Below are 23,062 nucleotides of genomic sequence, written 5' to 3' on the forward strand. Positions count from 1 at the left end.
ACAATATCAGAGTATAAAATCCCACAGCTAAGCCGTTAACGCTCATAAAAATACGCACTCGCTCAGTGCCTTAATAGAAGATAATGAGCCCTCATCAAATTCAGATACATCTTTACCGTCTATACCCTTCTCAGCTATTGAGATACAAAAAGATCAGCTTGGAAAAATACAAGGTAGAATTTGTAAAGGACGGCTGTTTGCTCAGTCATCTGTAGAAGTTTTATTTTTTCTAAAAAAAAAGGAGAAAAGAACACAGTAAACTGAATCGTTTTGTGTTCTGATAGCATGGATTCACACCAGTGCTCGGATTATAGCTTTTATGAATTATGAGGCAAAATATAATATCAAATCTTTATATGTATATTTCAGATTCCCTATGCAAACATTATCAGAAAAGACAAAGTTGGCACACACCTGAACAAAAGCTAAAATGGTAAGTAGTTTTTTTTTTTTTTATCAAAATTATTCTTTTTTATTACAAACACGTCTTTCTGTATGTGTATTATATATATTCTTTATACAGATGTATAGTCCTGGTATTAGGTGTATTTAAGTGCTGAAACATTTGTCTATTTGCAATATAATCAGAGCTGGAGATGCACCAGTGATGGGATCAACACCTTTTATCATTATATACTTGATGATACAGTTTGACTAATAAAGAGAAATAGTTATCTAATACATTTTATTTTATACTAGCACAAGAAATAAGCATTATTTACAGTTTCCAGAAACGTATATACCAGTACAAGGACAAAGAGAATTTAAGAGCAAACTTAAAGAAAAAATTTATGAAAATTAAGGACAAAAAACAAACAAAAATAAATAAATAAATAAATATATATATATATATATATATATATATATATATATATATATATATATATATATATATACACACACACACACACACACACACACACACACAAACACACACACACACACACACACACACACGCACATGCTTTATAATAACACCACTGCAATGTTTATCCTTCAATTTAACCTTGACAGTGATTAATGGTGATTAATTGCTTAATAGCGATGAATTCTATAAGAGCAGCTCTCACAGTCTCAGACTCAGACACAAATAATAATATACACATAATGTATAAAGTGTTATTGCATAAAACAAAATGTATCGTCACAAAAAAGAATATTGTACAATTACAGTATGTAAATTTCTTGTGTGTGTGTATGTATATACTGTATATACTGTATATATATATATATATATATGTGTGTGTGTGTGTGTGTGTATATATATATATATATATATATATATATATATATATATATATATATATATATATATATATATATACACACACACACACACACACACACACACACACACACACACACACACACACACACACACACACACATATGAGAAGAAGCACTAGCAGGGACGTTCCACAGCATTAAATGTGTCTGTATAAAACAAAATGTATGACTATTAATTGCTTAATAAACACAAACAAACAAAGGAATCATCAGGAAATTGCTGCTTGTATAAGAGGAATAAAGACCTGTGCTGTATCTCACTGTATTACTCGCGAAAGCTGTAAGCAGATACTAAAAACTATACATTTGCACATCTTGTGAATTACTTAGTATTATGAGACCTATACCATATTTTGTATTTCTATCTGATGAGTATAAAACCGTCCTGTTATTCTTTCTGATTTGGTCACTACTATGTTCCATTACAGGCTGCTCTCAAAATCCACTGAAACACATCATCTGGATTTTTCACGCCACCACGGCGCTCGTCATCTGCTCACCAACATTTGCTCGAACAAACGAACTGAACGGTAACAACGTGGTGAAACAAAACAAAAACAACTCCAGCACTAGTGCTACATCACTCCCCCAGTCACTTTCTGTACAGTAATCTCATTTTGTGCATTCATTTATTTATGCATTTATGTATCTATTTATTTATGTATTTATTCATTAATTTATTTGTAAAAAACAAACAAACAAACAAACAAACTGAACTGTGTATAAATATACTGGCTATAGAATAAAAAATACCTATGTCCAGAAGAATAATGCCTGGGCGGGGGGGGGGGGGGGGGGGGATCTCTAATGAAGGTTACGCCTCAGAGCAATTGTACAAGCAGACCAAGTTCTGTACATCTTTAAATACAAGAAGGACAAATCTGAAAACGAAGAATGTTATTATAATTGCTGATGCAAATGTATTTAAATATGTTCTTGTAGTTTCTCTACTATTTATGTGGATAATAAAAGTATATAACATGAAAAAATGTGTTTTAGTACTTCTTTATTGTTAAAAATATACAGGTAAACTAAATAATAATAAAAATAAAAAAGAACATCAGTAATGCCATAACACCAGTGTTACTGGATTTGTATCGGATGAGAAATACTTACAAATCGAAATACAATAATTATTAGTTAAATAAGTGTGTATTAATTACACAACATCCGAAATGTGAACGAAATCAAAATGTCTGAATATTGTGTTATTAAAAATAAGTAATTATTTTTAAATATAAAATTATTTGATATATATATAAAAAATCATAAAAATAGATTTATTTAATATTTACACACACACACACACACACACACATTGACTACAGAGGAAAATCTTTAAAGACCTGCTAAATATTTTCACGTCACCTGCTATTTAGAAGGTTAAAACTTTTGATCTTTTTGTGTGATTATCACTCTATCGACAAAACTGGATCATGTCCACATCTGATTTTCTTTTGAGAAAATGGATTGATTGGACAGACTGCAGTGATTGTTTCCATAAGAGCAGCTCAAGTCAAGAGTCAAGAAGCTTTTATTGTCATTTCAACCATATATATAGTTGATGCATTACACAGTGAAATGAAACAACGTTCCTCCTGAACCCTGGTGCTTCATACAACAACCATCACAGAAGACAGAAAACACAGGGCTCTGGACTAGTAAGTGTCCTCGCCACACAAAGAGCAGCTTTGATGGTAGTCTCGACTCAGAGGCAAATAATAATACAAACACGTATGAAGTGCCATTAGATTAAACAAAATGTATAATAACAATAATAAAATGTACATTTCTTGTTAATGGAAGGAGTCTTCAGTGTCAGCGCTGTTGTCCATGATAGAGGACGTTTATAGCTTTATATGAGAAGGAGCATCAGCTCATTTCAGGGATGTTCTACAGCATTAAATGTGACTGTATTAAAAACTCATTGATGAACAACACATCACTGACCGTTGATGCATTAATTGTGTGTGTGTGTGTGTGTGTGTGTGTGTGTGTGTGTGTGTGTGTGTGTGTGTGTGTGTGTGTGTGTACACACACTAGGGCTGCAGCTATCGATTATTTAAGTAATCGTGTATTCTTCTGATTATTCTATTGATTAATCAAGTAATTGGATAAAAAAAGATTTTTCTTTATGAAAGAGCAAAACTAAATATACAAGAGAAAATAAGACGTGTCTCTCAAAATTAATACGTCGTTTGTTTCCTTTTTAGAAAAAATAATACTTTTATTGCTGAAATTGCACATATCTGTGAAAATCTATTTAATGCATTTAATTGCCATATTACATCAAAATGCAAATAAAAATATATAAATGAAAAATCAGTTTCAACACATTTTTTAAATGTTTTCGTTCAAAAGGATCCCAAACTTTAGAACCTTTCTGTCGTATTCTTTGGCCTGAAATTTCTCCTTGCCACTGCTCCAGAGCGCTCCAGAGTTTAGCGAGTGGTGCGTCAGTAATAATGGTCCGTGGGGAAACACAGTGCGCCGTGTGTCGTATTTGAATTACTCGGGTTACTTAAGGATTCGTTTCAGACCTGATATACACACACATTCAGTCACCAGGGTTTTTTCTTTTGTTTTTGTTATTTTTAATATTGTACATTAATTACATGAAACTATGAAAGAACACATATGGAGTTACGGTAACACTCTGTGCTCCAGGGTGCGCCGTATAAAGGTCTCATCAATAAATGTACATATATATAAGAGCCAATACATATATAATATAAATAATATAAATAATATAAATATAAATATTTGTATACATAATATATGAATATTATAAATAAGAAATAGAACATACATATAACTATAAATTAACATGCTACTGAAAATACTTTTTGATGACAAATAAATATTAAAAGTATAAACCAAAAAATATCCTGTGTATTCATTTTGCTTTAACTTGCTCAGTGCCCTCGGCGGCTCACACACTCCCCACGTGCTCAAGTCTTGCGTGCCTACGTCACCGAGCGTGCCGCGTGCGTGCCACGTCATTACGCCCGAAGAGAAGTGCCAACATGGCGTTCACTCTGTACTCCCTGATCCAGGCGGTGATTTTATTTACGAATGCCATTGCTGTGTTACACGAAGAGCGGTTCCTGAGCAAAAGTAAGTGTTTGTCGTTGAGGGTGTTTCTGAATTCGGGGTTCAGACTATGCGTTGATTTCGGTCTGAGAACATCTGTATAGAGAGTAATGACCTGTCCCTCAGAACAGCTGGAGGACTGACTCTTAGATCTTCTGCTGCTTTATACACAATCATCTGACCAAGTTTGCGTTTATACTGTTGGTGCAAGATTATAACATGATCTGTAGTAGTTATGTTTTAATAACAGTAATGCTGTGCGTACAGATAATCTTTATAGTGGGAGGAGGAGGAGGAGGAGGAGGATGAGTCCTAGAACAGTCTCATTTTGTGCTAAGATCAGATTATCCCTGAAAGAACCAAGCTGATATTACACAAAAAGTAATGAGCATAATTTCCACTTCTGTAAGTGAAAATAATGAATGAACCCCTTTGGTTATGTTTCACAGACACAGTGGAGGATGAAGAACACAAACCATGTAGTTAAAGTGGAGATACGCTCAGTAAAATGTGACTCCAGTTAAAAAGTCCATTTAAACTTTCACTTGAGTAAAAGTACAAAAGGTTTTGCCTTCGAATGTACTTAAGTATCCAATAGATCAGTGTGCTGAGAGTCACATTCGAGTCTTTTCATATAAAAGACTCGAATGTGACGCCCAGCACACTGATCTATTGATAGAATGATATTAATAACTCAAACACTGATTGATTTCGACTCTGATTGGTGACTTGCTGCGTGTCTGACTAGTTTTTATCCTCATAAATAAATAGGAACGAATGATTTGAAAAAGCCTTTGAATTGCAGTGAAGTGAAAGTAAAAGTCTCCCCAAATGGAAAAACTTCAGTGAAAAAATGCAGTGAAAAGGTGATTGAAGTGCAGTAATTATTTACTTCCCTTCTGTCCACCGCTGCACAGACCCCTCGTCCTTGTCTTAGAATATTTAACTCAATTCGATTTTATTCTTTATCGCTTTTCACATTGTCTCAAAAGTGACCGGAGTGTGTGATCATGAGTTATATAATCACACACTATATTATGATCATGATGACTGGATTAATATTATTCATTTGTTTTATCAACAAATCAAGCTTTTTCTAGCACCAGCCCACCATGACAAATTTCTCGTACATGCAGCCCATGATACTTGGAAATAAATGTGATTCTGAATTGAGTGAATTAAATCTAAACTTGGACCTGGAAGAAAAAAAAAAGAACTCTGATATAGGAAATTCAGAGTTCCAGTATCATCAAGCTGCCACTCTTGGGCCCTTGAACAAGGCCCTTAACTCGATGTGCTCCAGGGCACGCTGAGCCCAGCTTCCTAACTTTCCTGGGATACGCAAAGAAAGGATTTCACTCTGTACGAGCAAGTAAAAAAAAAAAAGCAACTTTAATGTATTTGATGGCAAAAGAAGGGCAAATTGCATAATTCATTATCAGTGGGAATAATTTTGAATAATGTCTACATTTTAAAATCTGCACACATCAAAGTAAAATTATTTCCCTTAAGAAGAAAAAAAGATCAAAAGTCATTTATTTTGATCCACTTTCGGTTGTTTTTGTATGTTTGAGTTTGTGGTTTATTAAGTTGAGATCTGGCAACGCTGCCTGGAAACAGATTTCTGAGAACCCCTGCTTGACTATAAAGTCTGAAATAATCTAAATGTTAAGCCATGAACCATTTTGGATCTTGATCGCTCCACATCTTGGTATTATTATTTTTTTTTCCATCCAAGAGAAGTGAAGAATAAAAACTTATGGACAAGTGTATATTTATTTGCAGTCGGTTGGGGGGCGGATCAAGGCATCGGTGGCTTTGGGGATGAACCAGGAATCAAATCTCAGCTTCTAAACCTTATTCGATCTGTCAGGACTGTGATGAGAGGTGAGTTTTCTAACACATTATACTGAATGAGAAAAGAAAAAAAAAAGACTAAATAGTTCTCTTTGTATTTTCTGTCCACAGTGCCTTTGATAATAGTAAATGCAGTGAGCATTGTGTTGTTATTGCTGTTCGGATGAAAGCTGACTCGGATTGTGGACTCACTGGCGAAAGGAAATGGACTGTTGTTTGTTATTTTATATATATTATCGTCTCTCTGTTGTATCCAGGGTGGAAATGGCTGTTCCAAAGTTTTCTAATCCTCGATATTCGTAAATCCTCCCAGTTTTTTTTTGTTTGTTTGCAAAAAAAAATGACCCAGTGAAGCTTTGAAGAGCCTGGTCATCCTCCGTCCTGTTTACATGATCTCTCAAAGCTCTCGTTTATCTGGTGATGCTCCGGGAGGTCAACCTTTTTGTAGATCTTGTTTATGTCACGTCAGCATTTCAGACTCTTGATATTTCAAGTAAAACAAATGGTTCAGGGAGCAAGTTGAGTTGTGTGATCTGTCACTAATCAGACAGTCTGAGCTTAGAAAAGGTGTCTGTGGTAAACATGCGTAACTCTGTATTAGACTGTTGATGATGTTTGGCACCACTGTAACCGACAGCAACCTTCTGTGAGCCGTCAACATTTGTAAGATTTTTAATAAAGAGATCGTCTTCATGTGATTTGTGTTTCGGTTCCGTGTGAAAAAATCGCCACTGTGTTTTTCTTTTTTAAAGCCGCGTAGAAACCTGTTGCAGGTGCACCGACTGTGACAAGTGTGGAACCACTTCATGGTAAAGATTTTGAGGCACATGCATGTTCTTTTTGTTTCTGTGCAACAAATTCGGAAAAACCCCCACGAATGTGACAGTGAATGAGTGGAAAAAAGTTCTGTGGAGTCCAAACGGGACATTTGTGTGTCTACCAGAAGAACTTGTGTAAGGTGGAGAACAGGCGAGAAGATGTGACTTCCTCATCCCCACATGGAGGTGGACGATTAATGGTTTGGGGTTCTGGAAGGTTCCAGAAAGTGAACTATCACAGCTCCCGTTCCACACTTCATCACCATGCAATTCCGTCTGGACTGCGGCTCATTGGAAGCGACTTCACCGTACAAGAAGACGATGAGCCGAAGCGCACGTCTGAGTTCTGCACGTGGTATTTAGAGGGTCGTCTGGAGTGACATCTATCATGGAACCACCTGCCCAGTCATCGCACCTAAATCCCGTTGATCTGTTCTTGGAGGAACAAGAATCTCCAACTAGTGAAGAACATCTACGGTGAGATTTACAAGAGAGATATTTCGGCTGAACGTTTGGAGAAACGGAGTGTCCGGAATCTGAGAGTGTAAAACTGTTCTTCATGCTAAAGCAGGATTTTTCCAATGTATTTAATCTACTCACGTAATTACTCATATTCCTGATGCTGACCAGGAGATAGTGATTAATAAAAATCAATACATATTCCTGTACAGATGGATCAAAAGAAGTTTTTATTCAGAACACTGGTCTGGAGTCTGCACAGAAACGACATTTAAAACTCCAGCCGTATTTCAGTCCACCAGCAGACGTTCAGCAGACGTTGAGCTCACAGACCTTATATACATATCTTTATCTCATCTTTAAACAGCATCTCACAGGTAATTAAGAGTCTATCAGATGTTGAAGGATGTGACTAACAGCTTCAGGGAAGTTCTCACAGGTCAGGTGAGGAGGTGGGTTGATTTTATCTTCATCACCTGCTCTGTATTTCCCTGAGGATGACAAATACATCATGTATACAGTAATAATATATACTATAAAAAGTAATATCTCAAGCAATGTACCAGTTTTGACTAATATTCCCAGCATTCCTGTGTTCTGCGCTCCTCCTACATCATCTCGAGCATCCTGTATTAGCAAACGGTGTAAGGGTTAGTTTATAGTGACTTGGACACTTTTGTAGAAAATAACGTTACAGTGTCGCACTCACGTCTCCGATCATCACGGCCTCCCCCGGGCTGCAGTTCAGATCTCGCAGCGCTTCAAGGAAAAAGGTTTTCTCTGGTTTGCCCACTACAGTGGCCTTTGTGTCAGTGGAATACTCCAGACCGGTCACAAATGGTCCCGGTCCCAACGCCAGGCCGTCTTTCCTCTTGTAGTAACGGGCTTTATGGATAGCGATAAGTGGAGCACCGTCTATAATTAGTCTGTTAAAAAAACGAGCAGAAGGTTTTGCACGGGTATCACGAAGCACAGCGTGGCATAAAAGTCTCCATACATCATATAAACACTTTAAACCCCAAACACTGGAAATGTTTCATGATTAGCTCAGAGGATATATTTGTTATGAGAGATGTTTGGTACATCATGCTGAAATGCTACCAACAATATCTATCAGGTGGTTGTGATTACAATCAGATGACTTGAAAGTATACAAACCCAATTACAAAAAAGTTGAGACGGTGTAAAAAAAAACCAAAACAAAAAATATATTATTAAAAATTTTTTTTTTTTTTTTTTTTTTTTGCAAACAAATAAATGTCGACTTGAGTCCTTACCTGAAAGCTCTATTGAGCATTTCATAGTTAAAATGGTCAGGTGCTAAACCAATCACGACAGCGTTAGGATCTGAGGTTTCTATTCCTGCGATAAGAGCAAACCATTTCAACACAATTTATTTATAGACCAAAGATCACAACCAGCCGTTGCAGCACGACCGTGAGCTCACCTGCAAAGTCCTCCAGTGCGCTATCCTCCACCAGCAGCAGGGGGCGCACCTCCTTGTGCTCTAAAAGGTTTCGAGCTGCGGTCAGTGAGGTAAAGATCTCGCGCTCTTCGATGTCGAAGCTGAGACGCTGCAGCCGTTCGAGCAGCGTCCTCTTACACTCCTTCGTGGTGTTCGTAACAAATTTAACAGCCACTTGAGCGCAGCGCAACCTTAAGCAAACAAAACCCCCATGTGGTATTAGAATTTAAAGAGTGACCACACTGGCTTTTAACTTCACTCTGAGCAGCAGTTGAAAGTGTGCATACTGCTCAAAGGAACACTTTCCACAATCTGATCAGTCAGATTAGATATGAGGTGGTATCAGAAACGTTTCAAGACTAGCGCGCCACAGATCCGGACACTTTTCCCGAATGTCCTCCCTCAGATGCCTTAAAACCTGGCAGTAGAACTCGCTATTGACCATCACCAGTAATGATTCTCGACACAATGTTCCTTCTTCTCCAGGATCGGCAGCCTGGGGGCGAACTCGGCAGCAACACGGTGCAAATCACATGTCTGGACTGTTCCGTGAGACACATCGACAATAGCAGCAATGTGTTGGATTGTCAAAAATGCCTCAAACGACTCGTTGCGGTAAACTTGGCTAATCGTGTCTCTGTGGCAGAACTGTCCAGTTCCACGCAGAAGTTCACGTTAGCTCTTCATTCTAAATGATGAGATCGTGGAGGTGGTAACGCACGTGGGTCAGAAAAACACCAGTTGCACAGCTCCTGATATACTTTTAGCACACCGACTTATGAAGGTCGGTGCTCCCTGTGCCTTTGCGTGCAGCCCTTTGCTGCCATCTGTTGGCATTTTACAAAACTAGTCTTTTTGATACCACCTCATCTGCTCTACAGGTCTAAATCTATGCAAGTTAAACTTCTGCTAAATAAAAGCTAACAGGCCAAAATCTTTTGGTTCTGACCCAATTTCACTCAGTATTAGTGTAAAGGGGGTGTGTACAGGTCTAGAACATTATGTAGCACCTTCACAGAATCCAAGCATGATGTTATTATAACCTTGCGAGTGCTTCCTGAGCTCCAGGTACGGCCACGTCCTCGATGTGAAGAGTCCCACTCAAATCTATCAGCACGGCTTTTAATGCCCGGCGAGATGCCATCACCTGTCAATCAAATCACAAGAGCGGGAGGAAGTTCTCCCAGAATGCATTTTCTATTCATTCAGTGTGGGTCAGAGTGGATTGTTCTAGTCAGATGTTCGACTGCTGTTTTCTGCCTGGACACATGCTGAGCTCCATCAGTCACAACATCTGGATTAAAGGATTTATTGCTTTAAAATGCAAATAAACACGATTAACATTAAAGACACTGTCTGTCTGAAACATCGCATTATAGAAACTCGTTCTCTTTCCTTTCATATTCTCTCCATTATTCACTTTCTCTCTCGCTTTCCTTATCGCTCTTTCATTCTCTTCCCCTCTTTTTCATTGTCATTCCCTCTCATTCATTCTCTCATTGTTTATCTCTCTCCTTCATTCTCTTATTCCCCTCTTTCTCTTTTTCATACTCTCTCTCATTCCCTATCTCTCTCTCTCTCTTATTCTCCTCTCATTCATTAATTCTCTCCCTCATTCCCCATCTCTTTCTTTTTTTATTCTCTACCTTTTCTATTCTCTCATTCCCCTAATTCACTCTTTCCACATCTCTTTTTTAATTCTCTCTTATTCTCCTCTTTCTTTTTTATTCTCTCATTCACGCTCTACCTCAGTCCACATCACTCTTTCTTTTTTATTCTCTCTCTTTCATTCTCTCTTATTTCCATCTCTTTTCCATTCTCTCTCCCTCTCTTATTCCCTATCTCTCTCCCTCCTATGTATTTCCTTATTCCCTCCATTCTATCAGTCCCCCTGCTGAATCTTATTCCGGAGTGATTCAGCGTTTATAAATAACCCGCACTTTCAGACACATGGCGCTTAAAGAAGTCATTACTCACTGCTTCCGCTTTATATGCGTCTTCTTCTGTGTGTGTGTGTGTGTGTGTGTGTTTTTTTTTTCCGCGACACGCTTTTGACATGCAAGTGCCTGCTGCGTTTGGTTCGTTAGCGGCGCCAGCTGGCCTGGAGGAGAACTACAACGCGACAAACAAAAAATATTTATTTGTTTGTGGTTAATAGACGACTGCGTCTAAAATCATTAACTCTAATAAATCACTAACTCGTTCACTCAGGCACTAATCTCTAAATAATGCAAGACAGTTGAGTTTACTGTATGGGAAGAAGAGAATGAAAACGACAGAGCGAATTCGGACTGTGACGTAAATATTGTGCGCCGGAGATCAAAGGCGGTTTTAGTGTTTTATATTTGCTGTAGTTTGTCCTGTAGCCTCAATTAAGAATTTCATTAATAAAATGAACTAAACCTTGAAACTATAGCAGTGACTGAGTTTGAAATTGAAATTAAAAAAGGTAATAAAGATAAACAAATAAATTACAATAATTTAAATATATACATATATTACCTGTGTTACCATGTGGGGTTAAGATGTTCATTGTTAAGCAATACATATAATAGAAGCAATTATATAAATGATTAACTATTGTCTGACATTCATTTAATTTATTTACAAATATAATATAAACCGTGACTTGAATAAACATGCATATAAACACATTATGTTCGAAATCAAAATGCATTGTGGGTAAAAAACAACAAAATAACGAGTGAAATTATGTATCGGACACTAATTTAATTAGTTAATTAAAAGTTAATAGGAATAATCTCAGCCACTGACTTTACCATGACTGATCTGGGGAAGCTTTTATAAGCAGCAAGTGTAATGTCTCGCTCTCCAACCTCCAATGTTGTACTCAACGTCTCAAATATCGATCCCACCTGCGATTTATTTTCTTGAGTTTAATATTTATTAAACTTGAATAGGAATGCTTTATTCTTCTTCTGTGCCTCAATTCATTATTTAAAGTAGTCAGGGTCATTACTCATTCATATATTTTAGGATTGTCGGGCCATCGGTACTTTCTAAAAGAATGAAATACTTTTTTTTGGTAAATGAATGTAACAAAAGTAGGCCAGGCCATTGTGTAAAATATAATACAGCAATCCCTCGTTTATCGCGGTGGTTACGTTCTAAAACCGGCCGAAACCCCCAAAATGCTATTTTATGTATACATTTCTGCACAGTATTAACATTTTACTTTATTTTATAATTAATAATTATATTTTTATTAATACATTTAATTATTTTGACATAAAACACATATAAAAACAATTCCCTATGGTTTTTGGTCTATGGTGCTCTCTGCGAGAGACCGTAAAAAAATCAGCCAAGCTAATTAATGTGGCAAATAAAATTCCGCAATAAACCGGGGGATTCTAAACGTGGTGAAGTGCGGGATTACTGCACTTATATTGATGGCTTAATAAAAAACCTAGAATATAAAATAATCACAGAAAAACATTTAATATAAGTACTGGTATCAGTGTCAATAATGAAGATCCTTGACTTTGGTATCGGATCAAAAAGAAAATAAATGGTATCACCCATCCCTACTGTTACCAAGTCTATGGTGGCCAGATCATATTAAACCAACTGTTCTGCGTTCAATTTTTTTCTCAGCTTCCTTTTAAATTCTGTACATTGTTGAATATAGAACAGGCGCCTTCACTCTTCCACAACAGGGAAAATTGCCAAATGACAAGAAAGACACGGAAATCAGAGGGCAAAAGCTCTCTTACAAAGTTTATTCTGTGAACACAGAAAATGGCTCAGGCAGCAGCATAGGGTTTCAAAACAACCAATCCAGAGACACGTTACTGTAAATGGAACACTGAAAGTGTCAGCTAGGAACCGAAACCATAAACGGTGGACTGACAGACAGAGTGAGCCATTAAGGTACATGAGTGAATAAAGATTCCAGCACTAATGTAATAGTAACAATTCAGCATTAACAGTTAGGAAGTGTTGTACTTCGTTATGTTTGCCCCTTAAGAGCTTTTAAGACATAAAATGTGAGACATCTTTTTCTAGTTTTTAGATATACTCATTTTGAGAGTATGTACTTTGCTGTTCTTTGATACATGTTTCATGAATTTCTCTCTGGAATGAATAAAGTGATCTGTCTGTCTACTGAGTATGTAATCATGGCTAAATAAATTCAGGGTCTTAAGTTCCAGCCTGTGTCCAGGTTACTATATGTGTCTAGTTTCAATTTCTCTCTGCCTCCATATGTTTCCTCCAGGTTGAATATTTTAGATTGATGATTTGAATAAAAGTACAAAAAATGACAGAGTTTGAACAATTTCTCGTTTCTGTACATTTATAAGAATGTAATGTATTTTGTCTTTACTCTGGAAAGTCGGTCTCAGACAGACTCGTACTCTCTCTCCCAGGCGGAGAATCTGTCTGTCAGGTTCTTGGCTGATGGTTTGGTGTGAGCGATGACCTGCAGGAAATCGGCCGTAGTCACTGTTTCCAGTTTAATAAGCGGCATGTGGCTGTGACCTGTGGAGACACGGGACTGAGTACATGTACATATAGTTCAGACTTAAAAGAAAAAAGGGAAAGAACGCTACAAAACTAAATGGTGTTCTTACCATCAGTGTGATTTTCCAGGGTGTCGAAAATCTTTCTCACGGGTCTCATCGCCGATTCCTTACAGACCAGCCGGATATCTGAGCCGGAGTAACCGTCTGTTTCCTTAAATATCAAAAGGTCTGTTATTAGACCAAGCATCCTCCATTGCGTCGATGCTAGCAATGCTAGCACAGTCATAATGGTGGACTCAGGGACGTGTTCATAATGTGTTGCAACCATAATGAAGGCTAAGCAGCTGTCACAAAAAACTGACAATGGAGATAATTTCATTGCACTAAAAGGGCAATAGGTATAAGACGCATTTCCAGAGACACTAAACAAGTTCAAAACTTATGGCACAAACCCACCTGGCCATGAGTGAAATCTAGAAATGTCATCACAGGGCCTTAAAAATCACCCATGAATATATTAATATATAAATATATAATAAATAAATAATAAGCATAGCGCTCTCTGTGCAGCACGCAGTCTGGCGTGTAAAAACAAACAGCATGTGATGTCAGTGTTTTGCCTCTAGAGGCCGCTCTCGTAATGACAGTAGACCAGAAGCCGGAAAAACTAAAGATATTGATTTTTTTCCCATAGCTGATAGTTCCAGCAATCAACTATCGGTGCCAAATAATCTGCAAAAAACGATAAATTGGTTGACCTTTAATCCACACCCCTTATGACCAAGTAGCACAAAAATAAATCTTAAATGGAAAATGCCAGTAAGATTTGGATAGGCCTGTAGAGTTTTGGGACACAGTTCTATGGCATGATGAAACAAAACTGGACCTGGTTTGTCTGGAGCATGAACGGTGAGGATTATGATCGGAAGAAAACTATTGCCCATAGTCAAGCATGAAGGTAGGACAGTGATTATGCTGCAGGAACTAGCACTTTTGTCTGTGTGATCATAATCATAAATAAAGATTAATAAAGAACATAAATAAAAAGGATGTAAATCCTGCCGTTCATTGCACCCCACCTGTCATGTCTTTATTCGCCACTAGAAGGGCGTGCCCTATACTTTAAGAACCACTGTTTTAAGGTGTGTGCGTGGGGTTTAGTATTTCTGACTGCGAGTATTTATTATAATATACATGCTTCATGTGACGCACCTCTGCAAGCCTATCATAGGCTAGCTCAGTCCGAAGCTCAACCCCTCCTGTATTGCTGATTGGAGGAAGCCAGTAATTGATCATCGCCTTTCTGGCTGAACAGGAGGGAAGTCCTACGAGTATCCTCTTCTCCAGCCTTCTCAGCATTGCATGGTCCAGCTCCCTAAAACAAACGAGTCAGAAAATATTTGAAAATGGACTTGTAGTTTAATAACCTATCATGTGTTTCAACAGCAGTGTGGTTTCTTCAGTGTACCAGGGTAGATTTGAGGCAGCCAGAACAAACACCAGGTCTTCAGAGCGTGCCAAGCCGTCCATCTGAACCAGGAGCTCTGTCTTCATCCTCCTGCTGCCTTCATGCTCACCTCTTAGGGGAAGAACAGCAAAGATGTAATTTGTATGGTTCATTGGTTGATTCGATGGTTCAATATAGCAAATTAATAAGATTATAATTAAAGAGAGGTAGATATCCATCATATCATCATTAGCAAATATGCTAATATATGGGTTTGATTTGGGGATGGTACTAATTTGCATATTCGGAGAATATGGAGGTCTTCAGATTGATCATTGAAAGCAACGGGTGTCGCTGACTCACCTGAACCTTTGGCTATACACTGATCAGGCATAATATTATAACCACCTGCCTAATATTGTGTTTGTCCCTTTTGCTGCCAAAACAGTGCTGAACTGTTGAGCATCAACATCATGGACTTCAGCAGTTTGAGCTACAGGAGCTCGTCTGTTGGATCGGACCACACGGACCAGCCTTCGCTCCTCACGTGCATCAATACGCCCATGACCCTGTCGCCGGTTCACTACTGTTCCTTCATTGGAGCACTTTTGATAGATTCTGACCACTGCAGACCAGGAACATCCCACAAGAGCTGCAGTTTTGGAGACGCTCTGACCCAGTCGTCTAGACGTCACAATTTGTCGCTCAAATACTTACGCCCGTTTTTCCTGCTTCTAACATCAACTTTGAGTACAAAATTTTCACTTGCTGCATAATAAATCCCACATTACTAACAGGTGCCATGATGAAGAGATCATCAGTGTTCTTCACTTCAATGCTTATATTGTTATAATGTCACAATGTTATGGCTGGTCAGTGTCTATTGCATGATGATTCTACAGCAATATAGAGATTATTGCATTGGGGGAAAAAATACCTACCCTGGTCCAACACCTCTCTGTCCCATCACTGACTCCAGCTCGTCCAGAAATATAGTGGATGGGGCGTGAAATCTCGCCAACTCAAACAAAACCTGCAATTCGACCAAAAAACCACAATATATACCAACACTGTATTTGATCAATTCCCGCTACTCAACAAAATCATGTGCTATTTCTAGACAGAGATCCGGACGATACTCACCCGAACCAACTTCTCTGAATCTCCTCTCCATTTGCTTACGATGCTGGATGCAGAGATGTTAAAGAACGTTGTGTTGCATTCTGTAGCTACTGCTTTGGCCAGCATCGTCTTTCCCGTGCCTATGTGTTATCAAAAATAAATGTTAATAGAAGAATAAAGTACGGTTATAGGCGCTATTACATGCACAGTCGCTCGTAGGGGTGACCTTGAATATTCGAAGATCAGATGCTTCGATTGAAGGAGCCCGATTCGACTACCGATCTCACAGAGGTGTTAGGAAACGAGAATCATACCATTCTGGTTGTATGGGGGTGCTCAATGACTGATTTCATATAGAACTACTGGTTTTCTGCCAATACGTTATTTGACAGCCTATCATAAATGATATAAAAGCTATAAAATGTATATACAATTATATAAAGCGTTTGATTATTTTTGCAAATCCTGTCTGCAGATATTTGTGCTATTTTCCATTTATTTTTATGAGCAAAACTCGATTCTGATTCGAATATATACACCGATCAGACCTAACATTATGACATTATTAGCGGTGAAGTGAAGATCACTGATCTCTTTATCATGGCACCTGGTAGTGGGTGGATTCATTTATTGGGCATCAAGTGAACATTTTGTCCTCAAGGATGATTTTAGAAGCAGAAAACTGGGCTTAAGGATTTGAGCGAGTTTGACAAATTGTGACGTCTAGACGTCTGGGTCAGAGCATCTTCAAAACTGCAGCTCTTGTGGGATGTTCCTGGTCTGCAGTGGTCAGAATTTATCAAAAGTGCTCTAAGGGAGGAACAGTGGTGAACCGGCGACAGGGTCGTAGGCGTATTGATGCACGTGAGGAGCGAAGGCTGGTCCATGTGGTCTGATCCAACAGACAATCTCCTGTAACTCAAACTGCTGAAGACGTTCATGCTGTTGATGATCGACAGGTCACGACTGTTTTAGCAGCAAAAAGGGGGACCAAAACAATATCAGGCATAATGTTATGGCTAATCGGTGTAAACCCTTAATCGAGGAACACCCCTAGTCGCTAGTGACGCAAAACACCAACCTGGAGGCCCATAAAGCAGCAGACCTTTCCATGGTGAGAGAATTCCTGTGAACAGCTGAGGGTACTGCAGAGAACGAGAACATATGTTATAAAACATAATGAGATGTTGACAATACTGGCAGAGTTGCTGTTGAATCAACATCTGACCGAAGCAATCAGAGAATTGCACAGTGCTGTTGTGTACACGACCACATGCTGATTTTCTCATCATTACTTGTTGAAAGAAAAAAAATCTTGCACGCCATTGATCACCTTAACTGTGCCCAGTGGGTCGTGCTGTGTTATTTACTGTTGCACTAACAGGCTTAATTGAGACTCGGGGGGAGGTTTTAAATATTGACACTCACTGAGCTGCTTGACAATGATGGGTTAGAATGAGCATAATCATAATAGTAAAAAAAAAAAATAATCTCTGACATTTCATAGGAACATACAGTGTGTGTATACAGTATATATATTAAATATAAAAAATAATTTATATAACGTATAAAGGTATCAGCCAGTGGTAACATGACATTAGTTCTTTCACAAATACCCTAGACAATTTTTATTAATAAAACCGGCACAAATATTCTTTAGGCACGCTTCGTATCGAGATGCTGCCACAGATTTTCCATCAGCGTGTAAAAAGGAAAATGACCAGGTGATGACATGGGGAAAGGTTGGCTGCTATTCGAGTATAGATTTAATGCCATTGAAAGCTATAACCACCCTGCTTTGCTTTCCTTTTAGCCTTTAGTGAGATATTTAGAATCGAAGCGCGCTGGCAGTTTGAGAAATACCAGTATTTAGCAGCCGTGCACCTTAATGGGGTAGACGACAGCTTCTTTGACTAATCGCTTGGCAGCCTCCAGGCCGATAATGTCGTCCCAGTGCACGTTGGGGTTGTGTAAATAGATATCCTTTAGGGGAAGACAGGAGAAAGATGAAACACAGCAAATTCATTAATATCTGTTCCTGTGTGTGTGTGTGTGTGTGTGTGTGTGTGTGTGTGTGTGTGTGTGTGTGTGTGTGTGTGTGTCCTCTCACACGTGCAATGAATTATGTGTTTTTTATATATATATATATATAAAATATGAAAAATTCTATTTCTTTCTGTTTTCGACATTCACTAAATGGACAAAGGTTTGTGGACACCTGACCATAATATATCATCTTATTCCACATTTGGTCCCCATCTACTGTTTTCACATCTTCTGGCAAGATGTTCCACCAAATTTTATAGAGATTTGTAAGATTTCATTTATCCACATGGGTGTTAGTAAACTCAGGTAGTGATGTAGGAAGTGAGAAGGTAAGGAGGTTCCTGGGTGTTCAATAGGGATGGAGCTCTATAGTACTGTTAACCCATGTAAAGCAGATCTTCATGGAGCTGGCTTTGTGCACAGGGTTTGCATTGTCGTGCTGGAACAGGTTTGGGTCTCCTAGTTTAATCAAGTGATGGGAAAGTTTTATGCTTCAGCATTTAAAGAAGTTCTGTGCAGTTTGGGGAAGAAGCACATATGGCTGGAAAAGTCATGTGTCCCAATACTTTTGTCCGTACCAGTGTATTTTGAAATAGAAAGTGTACATCTGTGGTATCAGTGGCTTTTGATTGAAAATTATCTAAATTGTGTTAGATATCCACTGAACTTACTCTGCTAATAACGGCCGCTAGCTCCTTCATCTCGCTGTTCATTCCACAAAAGGCAGTGACCGGTTTGAGCAGCCGTTCCTGCGTGCAACCCGAATGTCATAGTGATTAGAAGAAGGACTTTGAGGATTAGATGGAAAAAAAAAGCAGTGTGAAGGTTAAAAGAACATACCGTGGGATCCGGATTGCTGGACGAGTCGTTTACTGTTTCATTGATATCTCCTTTAATAGCATTCTGAATGAGACCCTTGTAGTCCACCAGTGGACCCTACAGAAAGTTCAAATGGAATTAGTTCTATTAGTTGTTAATGTTCTCGTCATTTGCAATAATTTGAGGTTTTGACGTCTCATAACGTGGATACAGGATTGGAGTAATGATCTTCTCAGAAGAGAGGTAATCAATATTACCTCTACCCAAGTATAACTTGCTAATTAAAGGTATACTTGGTAAGTAGATGAAACTTGAGGACGGCACACTAATGTGGGTAGCATCAATATATTTTTGAATATTATTGGCTTGCCACACCTCTGTCCATGTGTGTTCGTGTTTGCTTCTCAGAGTCGGGTAAATAGTGTGTAAGGTTTTGGAAATGATGGATTTTGTTTTGAAATGAAATGGTGTCTAAAGCTAGAGGTCTGATTTTGCAGAAAACGAGTAAGAGGTTTCTGAAAACAAGTTCACAATAATACATTTTATTTTTCTCTCCGCTTTGGCCTTCCGTCCACACCGAGACTGCGTTTTTTTACTCAACGGAAACATTGCTTTTTGAAAACGCTGTGAAAATGGCGGCTTCTGAATACGTTGACGCATTTGTAGCCATTCTCGTGACGTTTCAAAGAGCCGGGAAGTAAATAAACGGCAGGTGGAGTACAGGGACGTGAGTCTTTTCGGACCTTTGGATTGTGGATGAGCGACGTTTGGGAAACTTTTTTAATTTATCCAGATTAGTATAGATGTAGCCTGAATTTACACTGTGTTTCCTGATTGCTGTTTAACTGCTGTGAAAAGCCAGAGGGGAAAAAATTAAAGTTATAAAAGGATTAAAACTATTCAGCTTCACGTTTACTGCTCCACATTTAAACTGAAATATGACTGCACACAAGATCACATGCTTTTATTTGTTCAATGCAAAACTGAAACGCGAGATATTGGCTGTGTACCTTCTTGAGCTGCGTTCCGTCGCCAGCTTTGTTCCTAATGATAGGTGACACATTCAGGCCGAACTCAATGCTCTCTGGCAGATACGATTCTCCGATCTCCTGAAACCAAATCAGACAGCTGCAACGTCTGTGGCCAAAGACTGAGAAACGCAATCTGAGAGGAGATTTGGTATCAAAGCCATTTTTAGACAGTCGTAGGATAAAGAAACTCACAGTGCCAGACCTCGTCAAATCCTTCCAATCCTTTACTGGTGTCTTAGAATCTTGTTTTTTAATCCCGTTCCCGGACTGTGGACGCTGAGCACATGGAATTCTGGGCAGTGTTTGCGTTACACTCGATGTCCTTTCAGACAAAATGTTTTTTTTTTTTTTTTTAAAACAGAGAATGAAACGGATGCAGAGTGCAATATCAAGTCTGTAAAAATATCAAGCATACTATACCTCTTCTTCCTGGAGCTTCTAACATGTCTGTTCTCAACTAGGTGGAAAAGTGGAACATTGCACAGATCAACAACTCGAGAACGATCGAATGAATGAACCAAACGTCAATACAGAAAAGTCAGCAATTTTGTTATGAGTATTTACTCTATGCAGCATCACCCTTTGATTGAGCCGGAAAAAAAAAAAAATATCACGTGCACTTTGTGTTACTCATTTTCAGTGACGGGCCGTGCATTTCACATCGAAGCCTTCAATCCAACTCTTAATACCATCATTATAACACCACGGCTACAGAAACCAACAAGGTTATAAAGAAGTGTAGTAGATCAGAGCGCTGCATCACACAGGAATCTCATACAGTGAGAATGAACGTCATCACTAAAGCAAGAAACCCAATGATTCAACACGTCTCCTTTCACTGGAGCCACAACTGCACCTCCACATACATCATCTCCAGCAGGAGCATCGATATTCACCTCACCACATCACCACTGCATTTTTTTATGCTTTTTTTTTGTGCATTTCGGTTTTCCTGGGAATTTAAAACAAAGGCAGATTGTGTGTTTTTGTGCAAATTTTACAGGAAAGAAACAGGAAAAGTATAAATGATTCGTGAAGAAGCTTTACAACATTTTCTAAAGATTTGCAGCTTTTTGGTTATAAAAAATGTCAAAGATCAAAGGTAAATTTCTTCTCCTCTGTCAGACATTGGGAAACTAAAAAACAACTATTAAATCCACATGAAAATATTTGAGCTTGTGCAGTTTGCTACAGATGCAGGTTGCGAGCTCTGACCCGTGCGCTCTTTGTGCAGTTTGCTACAGATGCAGGTTGCGAGCTCTGACTCGTGCGCTCTTTGTGCAGTTTGCTACAGATGCAGGTTGCGAGCTCTGACTCGTGCGCTCTTTGTGCAGTTTGCTACAGATGCAGGTTGCGAGCTCTGACTCGTGCGCTCTTTGTGCAGTTTGCTACAGATGCAGGTTGCGAGCTCTGACTCGTGCGCTCTTTGTGCAGTTTGCTACAGATGCAGGTTGCGAGCTCTGACTCGTGCGCTCTTTGTGCAGTTTGCTACAGATGCAGGTTGCGAGCTCGGACTCGTGCGCTCTTTGTGCAGTTTGCTACAGATGCAGGTTGCGAGCTCTGACTCGTGCGCTCTTTGTGCAGTTTGCTACAGATGCAGGTTGCGAGCTCTGACCCGTGCGCTCTCTAACCAATCGAAGGACGTGAAAATGCAGACGGCTCATTTAATAGAGTATTTTTTTTTGTGGCACCGTTTTCATGAATCATTATTCTTATTGACAGGTTAATATTTCCAGCATTTGTACTTCTTTCAATAGGTGTTCTAACAGGGTGGGTGTGTTATGCTCACGCCTACCTTGTTCTTGCAGTTTCTTGGTTAGCTTGGGATATTTGTTAAACTTAATGAAATAAAAGCTTTCATACTCCATGAGAACCGTCTCCAAGTCAACGTTGTCGCACACTACGAACCTGCGCAACCCAAAATGGGTCTCATGGTCCAGTGCACTTGCGGCATCCACATACCTGTGCAGGTGGAAGAAGAGGATTAAAAATAAATAAATAAAAAAATTGCCAGAGGTTATTCCAAGGTCAAAATCTCACCCTTCTTCCATTAAATGATGATAAATTAATATGAGTAGATTTCTTCTTCTGGTCTCAGTTCGTAATTCATCCTGGGAAAATGTACAATAATTAGAAAGGAAAATAAATAACTTTTATCCTGCAAAAAAGCAGAACAGAATCCTAACACTAGATGTCGCCAAAGGTCCGTCATTATAACAGGCACCAAACATGTGTCTCGTTGCCTTGGCAACACAAGACTCAGGAAGCCGTATTGTCGTATTTATAATATTTCTCTGACGAATAAAGTCACACATTTCTTTTTTTTGCAAAATATGAACAGTATTCGGCATGCACCAGCCACTCACTTACTGCTTCTCTTGCTTGGTTTGCAGTTTTGATAGCTAGATAAGACAACTCCATTGTATTTCCGAACAGACCTGATGTCTGCCTGAACATCATGCGCATTTGCCAACCGGAAGTGATGTCACAATGTATACGTTTGCGTCGTCCCCCTTCCCCCCATAGGAACGCCAAATGTTTTACAAAACATCATTGATTTATAGCGTTTTATTAAAACCTCTTTAAGTTCTAATTATTAGCACCTGCCCTATGTAGAATGTATGATCAAAAGTTTGTGGACACTTAAAGACCCATAGGTGGGATTTGGGGTGTGGCTGATCTAGATCAGTGGTGTCATAGTCAATCATAGAGCATTATAAATATCTATAAAACTAAAAGGCCCAGACTTGATCCAGCAACCAAGCTCCCTGAAGAACACCTTCGGGATGAACTGGAGCGCTAACGGTACATCAGGCCTCGCCGAGATCAATGCGTCTGATAAACACAAATCCTCACATCCACACCCAAAAATGTTGTGGAACTGCTAGATGAGTGGAAGTTATTCAGCAAAGTGGTGGACGACAAATTCGTTAAGAGGTGATCAAGTGCATCTCCTTCACACCTGCTGGAATAATGCAGTGAAAAGCATCCGAATGGGAAATATTCTAGGAAACCAACAGGAACATGGCGAGAACAAGAGCAAGTTTTCAGGATCGACTGGCTTTTTTTTTTTTTTTACTTCTGGGGGCTCTGTCTCATATCACTGTGTAAAAAAAAAGTTGATTGTTTTA

The 23,062-nt window shown here is 38.8% G+C and overlaps 4 protein-coding genes across 9 annotated transcripts in view; 2 read left to right on the top strand and 2 right to left on the bottom strand.

Moving 5' to 3' along the window:
- Window positions 1-1,845, top strand: part of skor2 (SKI family transcriptional corepressor 2) — a 97,674-nt gene extending 95,829 nt beyond the window's left edge. For all 4 annotated transcript variants that reach the window (XM_083567954.1, XM_083567957.1, XM_083567955.1 and 1 more), the window contains 2 exons: window positions 370-433; window positions 1,716-1,845. In XM_083567954.1, the coding sequence (XP_083424080.1) occupies window positions 370-429 (60 nt within the window). In that variant the 3' untranslated portion in view covers window positions 430-433; window positions 1,716-1,845. The remainder of the gene's footprint in view (window positions 1-369; window positions 434-1,715) is intronic.
- Window positions 1,846-4,241: 2,396 nt separating this feature from the next.
- On the top strand, window positions 4,242-6,935 carry ier3ip1 (immediate early response 3 interacting protein 1). The gene is made up of 3 exons (XM_083568063.1): window positions 4,242-4,404; window positions 6,166-6,267; window positions 6,349-6,935. Exons 1-3 carry the CDS (start codon window positions 4,314-4,316, stop codon window positions 6,402-6,404), a joined length of 249 nt encoding a protein of 82 aa, XP_083424189.1. The 5' UTR covers window positions 4,242-4,313; the 3' UTR covers window positions 6,405-6,935.
- Window positions 6,936-7,731: 796 nt separating this feature from the next.
- On the bottom strand, window positions 7,732-10,978 carry hdhd2 (haloacid dehalogenase-like hydrolase domain containing 2). 2 transcript variants are annotated; one of them, XM_083568014.1, is made up of 7 exons: window positions 10,957-10,978; window positions 10,023-10,126; window positions 8,962-9,170; window positions 8,792-8,876; window positions 8,224-8,440; window positions 8,078-8,141; window positions 7,732-8,005 (listed from the first exon to the last, which is right to left on the bottom strand). In XM_083568014.1, exons 2-7 carry the CDS (start codon window positions 10,121-10,123, stop codon window positions 7,896-7,898), a joined length of 786 nt encoding a protein of 261 aa, XP_083424140.1. In that variant the 5' UTR covers window positions 10,124-10,126; window positions 10,957-10,978; the 3' UTR covers window positions 7,732-7,895. The 2 variants fall into 2 exon arrangements, with proteins under 2 accessions (XP_083424140.1, XP_083424141.1); XM_083568015.1 differs by having other exon boundaries at window positions 10,023-10,273; window positions 10,957-10,974.
- A 1,729-nt stretch (window positions 10,979-12,707) lies between these two features.
- katnal2 (katanin p60 subunit A-like 2) lies at window positions 12,708-22,409 on the bottom strand. 2 transcript variants are annotated; one of them, XM_083567763.1, is made up of 17 exons: window positions 22,302-22,409; window positions 21,972-22,042; window positions 21,727-21,893; window positions 20,352-20,388; window positions 20,124-20,253; window positions 19,911-20,006; window positions 18,922-19,017; window positions 18,753-18,830; window positions 17,920-18,018; window positions 17,117-17,180; window positions 16,057-16,175; window positions 15,855-15,946; window positions 14,935-15,045; window positions 14,679-14,841; window positions 13,575-13,677; window positions 13,109-13,482; window positions 12,708-13,044 (listed from the first exon to the last, which is right to left on the bottom strand). In XM_083567763.1, exons 1-16 carry the CDS (start codon window positions 22,395-22,397, stop codon window positions 13,343-13,345), a joined length of 1,662 nt encoding a protein of 553 aa, XP_083423889.1. In that variant the 5' UTR covers window positions 22,398-22,409; the 3' UTR covers window positions 12,708-13,044; window positions 13,109-13,342. The 2 variants fall into 2 exon arrangements, with proteins under 2 accessions (XP_083423889.1, XP_083423888.1); XM_083567762.1 differs by having other exon boundaries at window positions 19,911-20,009.
- Between the last annotated feature and the right edge of the window lie 653 nt (window positions 22,410-23,062).

This window comes from Silurus aristotelis, assembly GCF_946808225.1.
Source record: "Silurus aristotelis genome assembly, chromosome: 18".
Taxonomy (NCBI): domain Eukaryota; kingdom Metazoa; phylum Chordata; class Actinopteri; order Siluriformes; family Siluridae; genus Silurus; species Silurus aristotelis.

Bases quoted from the DNA above. Each gene is read 5' to 3' on its own strand.
- ier3ip1 (XM_083568063.1), top strand. From the start codon at position 4,314: ATGGCGTTCACTCTGTACTCCCTGATCCAGGCGGTGATTTTATTTACG. The intron at 4,405-6,165 runs GTAAGTGTTTGT...ATTTATTTGCAG, and splicing joins AGAGCGGTTCCTGAGCAAAA to TCGGTTGGGGGGCGGATCAA. The intron at 6,268-6,348 runs GTGAGTTTTCTA...TTCTGTCCACAG, and splicing joins TGTCAGGACTGTGATGAGAG to TGCCTTTGATAATAGTAAAT.
- hdhd2 (XM_083568014.1), bottom strand. From the start codon at position 10,123: ATGGCATCTCGCCGGGCATTAAAAGCCGTGCTGATAGATTTGAGTGGG. The intron at 8,877-8,961 runs GTGAGCTCACGG...CTCTTATCGCAG, and splicing joins CGCACTGGAGGACTTTGCAG to GAATAGAAACCTCAGATCCT. The intron at 8,006-8,077 runs GTACATTGCTTG...TGTCATCCTCAG, and splicing joins GGGAATATTAGTCAAAACTG to GGAAATACAGAGCAGGTGAT.
- katnal2 (XM_083567762.1), bottom strand. From the start codon at position 22,397: ATGCGCATGATGTTCAGGCAGACATCAGGTCTGTTCGGAAATACAATG. The intron at 22,043-22,301 runs GTAAGTGAGTGG...ACATTTTCCCAG, and splicing joins CAAACCAAGCAAGAGAAGCA to GATGAATTACGAACTGAGAC. The intron at 13,678-14,678 runs GTGCGTCACATG...TTGATATTTAAG, and splicing joins CCTATGATAGGCTTGCAGAG to GAAACAGACGGTTACTCCGG.